General features: G+C 43.6%; 1 protein-coding gene across 1 annotated transcript in view; it reads right to left on the bottom strand.

Annotated features, from left to right (window-relative positions):
- Positions 1–621: 621 nt before the first annotated feature.
- The window catches only part of LOC107569017 (UBX domain-containing protein 4-like), a 9,881-nt gene continuing 803 nt past the window's right edge, over positions 622–9,699 (bottom strand). Inside the window, exons 3-17 of the mRNA XM_016255016.1 lie at positions 9,356–9,384; positions 8,871–8,989; positions 7,611–7,683; positions 7,326–7,434; positions 5,827–5,881; positions 5,591–5,755; positions 5,333–5,451; positions 4,257–4,359; positions 4,017–4,165; positions 3,074–3,128; positions 2,838–3,002; positions 2,580–2,698; positions 1,504–1,606; positions 1,281–1,412; positions 622–885 (exon numbers count right to left, since the gene is read on the bottom strand). Of these exons, the coding sequence (XP_016110502.1) occupies positions 637–885; positions 1,281–1,412; positions 1,504–1,606; positions 2,580–2,698; positions 2,838–3,002; positions 3,074–3,128; positions 4,017–4,165; positions 4,257–4,359; positions 5,333–5,451; positions 5,591–5,755; positions 5,827–5,881; positions 7,326–7,434; positions 7,611–7,683; positions 8,871–8,989; positions 9,356–9,384 (1,744 nt within the window). The 3' untranslated portion in view covers positions 622–636. The remainder of the gene's footprint in view (positions 886–1,280; positions 1,413–1,503; positions 1,607–2,579; positions 2,699–2,837; positions 3,003–3,073; positions 3,129–4,016; positions 4,166–4,256; positions 4,360–5,332; positions 5,452–5,590; positions 5,756–5,826; positions 5,882–7,325; positions 7,435–7,610; positions 7,684–8,870; positions 8,990–9,355; positions 9,385–9,699) is intronic.

The following is a 9,699-nucleotide window of genomic DNA, read 5'->3' as shown; positions in this document are numbered from 1 at the left end:
ATTACTTTTTTGTCTCATGCAGCGCACTGTCTGCGTCTGAGTAACAAACTAAAAAAAAACAATCAGTAAGCGACAGGTGCTAGGAAACGCTGTGTTGTACTCATTTATTGAGGAGTCGGCTGCGGTGCTTCTCTGCCGCTCACAGCACAGAACAGACGCCGAGAGAGGCGACACTTCTCCGGGAAAGCCAGACCTTGTGTTCTATTAGTTCTACAGCTTCAGTTTCTGAACTTTCACGCTTAGTAACACATACAGCTGTTCCCTCACCACAGTGCAGCAGTGAAAAGAGACCCCTTTCAAACAGTGTTGCGTTCCGAATGGTGTTTAAGTGGCATACACCGGTATTGCGGTATTTTAAAAATTCATATCATAACAAAAATAAACACCGGTATTCGGTATGAACCGGTATACCGCCCAGCACTACGGTGGAGTAACGGTGAGGTCACGGTGAGGTAACTGAAATCACAGTGACAGTGAAAAGAGACCCCTTTCAAACAGTGTTGCGTTCCGAATGGTGTTTAAGTGGCATACACCGGTATTGCGGTATTTTAAAAATTCATATCATAACAAAAATAAACACCGGTATTCGGTATGAACCGGTATACCGCCCAGCACTACGGTGGAGTAACGGTGAGGTCACGGTGAGGTAACTGAAATCACAGTGAGGTCACAGACACACCTCTTTGGTTCTGCGGCAGCGCTAGAGCCGTACGCGTTTGTCGTGTGTTGGTTCTGGGCGGCAGCAGGTGGAGGAGGGCTGCTGAACAGGAAGCCACTGATGAACCTCCAGACGGCCAGCAGCGGGTACAGCAGCGACCCCAGCATGGCCCAGACGCCGCCGCCCGCAGATGAGTGCACCACAGTGTTGGACGGGCGGCTGGACTGCTGCAGGGACCAATCACAGGAGAGCATTCATGTGACTAAAACTAAACAACCCTAGACACTCTTTTGCATTACATGCTTCTGAAATGTTATATTCAAATATGCAAATGAGGCATTAACTACTTGAATATGCACTAATTTGTCATACATTAAAGTCAGGTTCATGATTCTTGTTTGATTTTGTTGACAAAGGTTTTTACAGAGGAGATTTTGGATTTCTCTATTTTTCACTCCATATATCACTAGTGTCTTGCTTAAAACCCAAATGTTAAAGAAAACATTACTAGTTATTGTTTGCATGTTGACCGTGTGAACTGGTGCGTGTGTGTGTGTGTGTGTGTGTATGAGTGAGTTTGCAAGTGTGTGTGTGTGTGTGTGTGTGTGTGTGTGTCTCTCACAGGAAGCAGTACGATGGAGGCGCCGGGGGTCAGTTCCAGCTCCAGCAGTGATTTCTCCAGATCTTCAGCTGTAAACTCTCTCCTGGGGAACATAGTGGCCAGTGAAAACTGACCGTATCGGTTCCCAACCTCCTGCATGAAGACAAAGATTCATGAGAGTCACACAACTGTGTAGAGCTTCTGACAACTGCTAGACAAAAATCATATAATCATGGACACCAACCTGAGCAGCAAACTGTCGGGCCTCCAGCAGGCGCGTCTCTGATGGGAACTGGTTCGTGAAGGACGAGCCGTCAGGCAGACGGAACTGTATCCTAGCAACCGCACTGCGACCAGCAGAGAAAAACATTGTCAAGACTAGCGGTCAGCTCACAGCCCGCTAATGCACTCATCGGTGCAGAAACCTCATACTCTATAAAAAATCCTTACCGTAAGTATTTGTGCATAACTGTAGCATTTGTTGTACTGAACTTAATTTATGCAGATTTATTTTAAACCAGTGTCTAGAATTACTTATTAGGGATGCAGAGAAAAAACACTGTAGCTCTTTTGACAGGTTCTGTCCAGACTTTTCATTTCAGTGCATCTAAGATTTGTGGTCTGATTTTAATAATAATAATACCAATAATAACAATAATTCCTATTCGTTCAATAATAATATTTTCATACATGAATGCAGTTCAAAGTGCTTCACAAGATAAAATAGAAGCATAAAAACATTGACACTACGATTTCACAAAATATCAATACAAATCATACTCAAAAGCAACTTTCGTAACTCTCCTTGAAGGAGTGGAACTCTGGATCCACGTTGGTTTTTTTATATTTATATATTTCATACATATATCCTTTGGAGTGATTATCAATCCAGTTATTAATCAGTATTTAACCTCTTATGTTTTAGTTGATTGAATAAAGTTATGAGTTCCCATATACTAGTAGCAGACACTAAAGTGTATGATGTTATTGGAATGTGTTTTTCCTGGCCTCTCCATGTGTTAACCTTCTGTTCACTCCTCTCAGGTCACAGAGGTCAGCAGGGCCTCTCGGAACATTTAGGTTGTTTTCTATGTCTGTATGTTAAAGAATAAAGCTGAATAAAGTCTGAGCTTCTCTCCTTTTTTCTCTCTCTCTGAGAAGCTGCACTCATTGTCTGTGTTTTGGGAACAGTACCTGATAAGAGCTACTCGACCCTGAAGTAGGTAAGGGTATTAAGCTCCAGGGAGGAACGGAGATAAATGGTCACAAATGGCACAATGCGCACAATCCTAAAGGTTCTGAACAGCTGTTCAGTGTCACCTCCTCTCTCGCTGCGCGCCGTCTCTCTCAGCGTCTCTCTTGGCCTGCAGCGCTGCTAGTCGGGTCGCCTCCGAGTCCTGCTGGCTCTGAGCGTAACGGGCCGCTCTGTCAGCGCGGTCCTGTGGACGAAAGCATGAGATCTTCTACTGTTATCATGAACATGTTTAGCATGAAAGCACTCGAGGTCGTGTTGTACAGTGAATGGCTGTGATGTTCACTGTATAACGCGCTCTCAGCGTCTGACAGTGTGATGAGTACCAGAGCGATCTGCTGCTTGACCCGCTCTCTAGCCGCTCGCTCCTCGGCCTTCTCTCGACTCCTCTCCTCCAGCAGACGCTTGGTCTTGTCCTCCTCCTGCTTCTTCTTGAAGTCCAGCATCTCCTTCCCCGTCTTACGCCTCTCCACCTCCTTCTTCAGCTGCACCTGTGAGACAGACGTCATCCGTGTTCATGCACGCTTATCCGTCATCCTCTAGTGGACATGATCAGAACTACCTCTTCTTCTGCTTTCTTCTTCTGCTCACGTCTTTCCTCCAGCTTCTTTGTTAATCTACGAAAGAAAATGAATAAAAACAGATACATCATGAAAAATGAAAATGCACGTTTTGCTGAAGTTACACAAATATCTAAAGATTCTTAAATCAGGATATGTTTACTGGAGAAGCACAATGACTGAAGACATCAGGTCTTGCTTTCTGAAAAATTTAGCAAGTTTGTGTGAGTTTGATAAAAAAAAAAAAAAGAACACGTATCTGCCAATGGGGTCAGAAAAATAGAATCGTTTCGCTTTAAAATAAGATGATTTTTCTGACCACAATTTTGAGACGTTTCTCAGAAAACAAGACTTAATATCTGATGTCCTTTTGTTTCTCAAGCAAATGTATCTTGATTTAAGAATGAGGATTTTTGCACTGCAAAGCAACACAAAGACACTGAGGTGAAGATGCTTTATATCAGTCGCCTTCAAAGAATGTGTTTAAAGCGGTGGTTCAGTGGTTGCTTTCTAGGCTTGATTGTGTTTATGGGGTGCAGTCTAACATGTGTTAACGCTTAGTTTAAAAAAAAAAAACGCATTATTTTTCACATAATTGACCTTTATTCCACACCGCCCTGTCCCTTCTCCTCTGAACGCCCTGATCATTTCCTGCTTTTATGAAGCCCCGCCCTCAGAAATACACGATGGGCTCTGATTGGTTAGCTAGCCCAGTGTGTTGTGATTGGCTAAACCGTCTCTAGTGCGCGTCTAAACGTCCCGCCCCTCACCTCAGCGGCATGTGCTACGGTTGTATTGTAAACAACGGCGTCGTTAATCACTTATCAGTTTGAGCTCGATTGAGAAGCAGAGGATATGTTTAACGCTTCTCATAGCTATGTGAAAATAAGTGTATAACTGGAACAGTTGATTGCTGGAGCTGAGTGTGTGTGTGTGTGTGTGTGTGTGTGTGTGTCTCTCACAGGAAGCAGTACGATGGAGGCGCCGGGGGTCAGTTCCAGCTCCAGCAGTGATTTCTCCAGATCTTCAGCTGTAAACTCTCTCCTGGGGAACATAGTGGCCAGTGAAAACTGACCGTATCGGTTCCCAACCTCCTGCATGAAGACAAAGATTCATGAGAGTCACACAACTGTGTAGAGCTTCTGACAACTGCTAGACAAAAATCATATAATCATGGACACCAACCTGAGCAGCAAACTGTCGGGCCTCCAGCAGGCGCGTCTCTGATGGGAACTGGTTCGTGAAGGACGAGCCGTCAGGCAGACGGAACTGTATCCTAGCAACCGCACTGCGACCAGCAGAGAAAAACATTGTCAAGACTAGCGGTCAGCTCACAGCCCGCTAATGCACTCATCGGTGCAGAAACCTCATACTCTATAAAAAATCCTTACCGTAAGTATTTGTGCATAACTGTAGCATTTGTTGTACTGAACTTAATTTATGCAGATTTATTTTAAACCAGTGTCTAGAATTACTTATTAGGGATGCAGAGAAAAAACACTGTAGCTCTTTTGACAGGTTCTGTCCAGACTTTTCATTTCAGTGCATCTAAGATTTGTGGTCTGATTTTAATAATAATAATACCAATAATAACAATAATTCCTATTCGTTCAATAATAATATTTTCATACATGAATGCAGTTCAAAGTGCTTCACAAGATAAAATAGAAGCATAAAAACATTGACACTACGATTTCACAAAATATCAATACAAATCATACTCAAAAGCAACTTTCGTAACTCTCCTTGAAGGAGTGGAACTCTGGATCCACGTTGGTTTTTTTATATTTATATATTTCATACATATATCCTTCGGAGTGATTATCAATCCAGTTATTAATCAGTATTTAACCTCTTATGTTTTAGTTGATTGAATAAAGTTATGAGTTCCCATATACTAGTAGCAGACACTAAAGTGTATGATGTTATTGGAATGTGTTTTTCCTGGCCTCTCCATGTGTTAACCTTCTGTTCACTCCTCTCAGGTCACAGAGGTCAGCAGGGCCTCTCGGAACATTTAGGTTGTTTTCTATGTCTGTATGTTAAAGAATAAAGCTGAATAAAGTCTGAGCTTCTCTCCTTTTTTCTCTCTCTCTGAGAAGCTGCACTCATTGTCTGTGTTTTGGGAACAGTACCTGATAAGAGCTACTCGACCCTGAAGTAGGTAAGGGTATTAAGCTCCAGGGAGGAACGGAGATAAATGGTCACAAATGGCACAATGCGCACAATCCTAAAGGTTCTGAACAGCTGTTCAGTGTCACCTCCTCTCTCGCTGCGCGCCGTCTCTCTCAGCGTCTCTCTTGGCCTGCAGCGCTGCTAGTCGGGTCGCCTCCGAGTCCTGCTGGCTCTGAGCGTAACGGGCCGCTCTGTCAGCGCGGTCCTGTGGACGAAAGCATGAGATCTTCTACTGTTATCATGAACATGTTTAGCATGAAAGCACTCGAGGTCGTGTTGTACAGTGAATGGCTGTGATGTTCACTGTATAACGCGCTCTCAGCGTCTGACAGTGTGATGAGTACCAGAGCGATCTGCTGCTTGACCCGCTCTCTAGCCGCTCGCTCCTCGGCCTTCTCTCGACTCCTCTCCTCCAGCAGACGCTTGGTCTTGTCCTCCTCCTGCTTCTTCTTGAAGTCCAGCATCTCCTTCCCCGTCTTACGCCTCTCCACCTCCTTCTTCAGCTGCACCTGTGAGACAGACGTCATCCGTGTTCATGCACGCTTATCCGTCATCCTCTAGTGGACATGATCAGAACTACCTCTTCTTCTGCTTTCTTCTTCTGCTCACGTCTTTCCTCCAGCTTCTTTGTTAATCTACGAAAGAAAAAACAGATAAACAGATACATCATGAAAAATGAAAATGCACGTTTTGCTGAAGTTACACAAATATCTAAAGATTCTTAAATGTTTACATGTTTACTGGAGAAGCACAATGACTGAAGACATCAGGTCTTGCTTTCTGAAAAATTTAGCAAGTTTGTGTGAGTTTGATAAAAAAAAAAAAAGAACACGTATCTGCCAATGGGGTCAGAAAAATAGAATCGTTTCGCTTTAAAATAAGATGATTTTTCTGACCACAATTTTGAGACGTTTCTCAGAAAACAAGACTTAATATCTGATGTCCTTTTGTTTCTCAAGTCTTGATTTCTTGATTTAAGAATGAGGATTTTTGCACTGCAAAGCAACACAAAGACACTGAGGTGAAGATGCTTTATATTTCAAAGAATCAAAGAATGTGTTTAAAGCGGTGGTTCAGTGGTTGCTTTCTAGGCTTGATTGTGTTTATGGGGTGCAGTCTAACATGTGTTAACGCTTAGTTTAAAAAAAAAAAACGCATTATTTTTCACATAATTGACCTTTATTCCACACCGCCCTGTCCCTTCTCCTCTGAACGCCCTGATCATTTCCTGCTTTTATGAAGCCCCGCCCTCAGAAATACACGATGGGCTCTGATTGGTTAGCTAGCCCAGTGTGTTGTGATTGGCTAAACCGTCTCTAGTGCGCGTCTAAACGTCCCGCCCCTCACCTCAGCGGCATGTGCTACGGTTGTATTGTAAACAACGGCGTCGTTAATCACTTATCAGTTTGAGCTCGATTGAGAAGCAGAGGATATGTTTAACGCTTCTCATAGCTATGTGAAAATAAGTGTATAACTGGAACAGTTGATTGCTGGAGCTGAGCTGAATGAGCGAGAGAGCGAGAGAGAGAGAGAGAGATCTCCGCTTGCATTGAACTTTCAGCTTCGTAACTTTGCAGATATTGTTTATGCTCAAGCAGCAACATTACACACTAACTAACGTTAAAAAAGTGAAATCGCAATGAACATCCCCTTTAAGGAAGAACTCATCACTAAATCTGATAGGTATGTTAGCATCAGATCTGTGAAAGATGACACTCAGAGCTTTGTGTGTGTGTCTGTGATCTCATCATCATACAGCAGCTGAAGAACAGCTTCACTGCTCAGGACAAACACACAAACAGCCGTGGATCATCCAGAAAACAGCATCATTACGGTGTCTTGTGGACTACTCGGACTAACAGATTCAGCAGGGCGAGAAAAATCACAAACAGACTGACAATATTTTGCAGATTCTATGGGGGTGCAAACTTATGCACTCGACTGCATATCTGTGAAATGATCTGCACATTGATTTGGATGCTCTGCTCTGTTCAATCTGTGCTTTAGATGTGGGGTTTTTATAATCTATTAGTGTCAGTCCATCTCTACAGAAGCCGTGTAGTTAAATGCTCCGCTCACCTCTCCACCTTGTCATCCTGGGCCTGGTCTTCTGACGGCAGGCCTTCATCTTCAGCTGGAGTCACGTGACCCGACGCTCGGTCTTCCTCCAGCGGCACAGACAGGGATTCTGGGGAACAGAGGAATCCGTCCAGTGCTCAATGAAACTCAGAACATGGAAATCTCTCTCATTTGCATGTTAACGACTCCTGAAGCAGAGCGTCAGAGCACATCACGACTGAAACTACATGCAAGCACAGACGTGACCAAACATCCTGCAGCCAATCAGAGCAGGTGTGTCGTCACCTTTAGACGAGGCAGAGCCGTGATCAGCTTCCTCTGCGTTCATCTCTGCGCCTTCAATCTGCTGCGTGTGCATCTGGACAGGTGTGTGTGTGTGTGTGTGTGTGAGAGAGAGAGAGAGTGTGTGTGTGTGGGAGAGAGAGAGAGAGTGTGTGTGTGTGTGTGTGTGTGAGAGAGAGAGAGAGTGTGTGTGTGTGGGAGAGAGAGAGAGAGTGTGTGTGTGTGTGTGTGTGTGAGAGAGAGAGAGAGTGTGTGTGTGTGGGAGAGAGAGAGTGTGTGTGTGTGTGTGTGTGTGTGTGAGAGAGAGAGAGAAACCAGCATTAACATGTTAACTGAAGCATTTAAGCAACAGAATATTAGCATAAGAAAAATCGAACTTTAAAAATGTTACCAGAAAAACGGCAATCAAAAATGCAAATATTTTGTGTAAATCATGTATTTAAGAAATGAGAACGTGAAGTATTGAGTTAGACACCACAACCAAATTTTAGACAGAAAACATGAAGTGTTGCGTTCAGTAATACACATCTATCTCATATGAAATATAAATAATCGTATCAAAGCCTTTATTTTATAACAGAATTATATGGCAAGATTTACTATATTCATACTTGTGTATCTAAACAAACAAATGATTGCGCTATTATTGTTTGGTAATTAATTTAATTTACCTCGAATGTTAAATAAAGTCAAGTCAGCTTTATTTCTACAGCGCTTTATACACTACAGACAGTGTCGCAGCAGCTTTACAGTGTTAAAACGTGCTGATACTGCAAGAGCAGCATCGTTTCTGTGTAATCAAGTCAGAAATGAAGCGTCCCCTACTAAGCAAGCCAAAGGCAACAGTGGCAAGGAGCCAAAACATCAATAATTTTATATATTTAATATACAGTGACTTAATACAACATGTCGACGTTTTATTTTAAAAAATAAGGCTACTGCTACATTATTACAAAAAATACTGTTGTATTATTGCAGGTATTGTTCATTTAATGCATCGTGTGTGTGTGTGCGCGCCAGAACGGTCAGACGCGGCTCTGACAACAGAAGCACAACACAGCGAGCGAAGCACACACTGACGCCACACACACGCCAACGATCAGTTAACTAACTACAGCTGTGCTCCTGCAGCACACTAACTCAACTCACTTGGGTTCCAGAGACTCTAAACATTCACTCAATCAGTTCTGTGCCACTAATACGACGATCAAACTAATGTTCAGCTGAACGAGCGAGTGTTGGCGTGGAGGAGCATCTGCTGACCTGCGTGACTCTGCTGATCCTGCGCTGGAGCTCGTCCTCCGTCACGCTGCCTGCGATCACCTCCAGAGGAACGCCGTTCTCGCCGATGAAGAAGCTGGACGGGATGCACACCACCGGATCTGGACCAGCTCAGAGTTAAAGACACAATCTGATCTACACTAACCCGTCTGAACACCATAAACACTTCCTTCAGACTGTGTGCCTAAAGCTATCGGGGTTTAGATCAACAAAAGAGTGCTAAAAATGTAACAACTAAATGAAAAATATGATTATATAAATTAAAATAAACAACTGATATAAATAAATGAATACATCTAACAGTATAGTGAACACTATAGTGAATGTATAAGAATGAGAATGATTGTCCATGGCATCTGAAAGATTAAAACCCCTGCTGTTGTATAAAGCAGGCAGTGTGTTATTCCACACACAGGCACGAGAGCATCACAGTCAACATTCCTCCTCAGAACCGCAGCAAAGGATACAGATCTGAGAGAACTGGACACACGCTTCACTGCAGGAACAATAGAGACACACACATCAGTCACTGAATCAGAGACACTGGATCTGACACACACACACACTCGTCTCTCTCTCACACACACACTCGCAAACATGCACACACTCACACGCGCGCACACACACACACGCGCACACACACACACAGACAGACACACACACTTTCTCTCTCACACACACACTCTCTCTCTCTCGCGCACACACGCGCACACACACACACAGACAGACACACACACACACTTTCTCTCTCACACGCTCTCTCTCTCTCGCGCACACACGCGCACACACACACACAGACAGACACACACAC

The sequence above is a fragment of the Sinocyclocheilus grahami genome, unplaced genomic scaffold (assembly GCF_001515645.1).
Source record: "Sinocyclocheilus grahami isolate Dianchi unplaced genomic scaffold, SAMN03320097.WGS_v1.1 scaffold1303.1, whole genome shotgun sequence".
NCBI lineage: Eukaryota > Metazoa > Chordata > Actinopteri > Cypriniformes > Cyprinidae > Sinocyclocheilus > Sinocyclocheilus grahami.
Note: the sequence above shows the minus strand (reverse complement) of the source record. Positions and strands in the feature narration are given on the sequence as shown.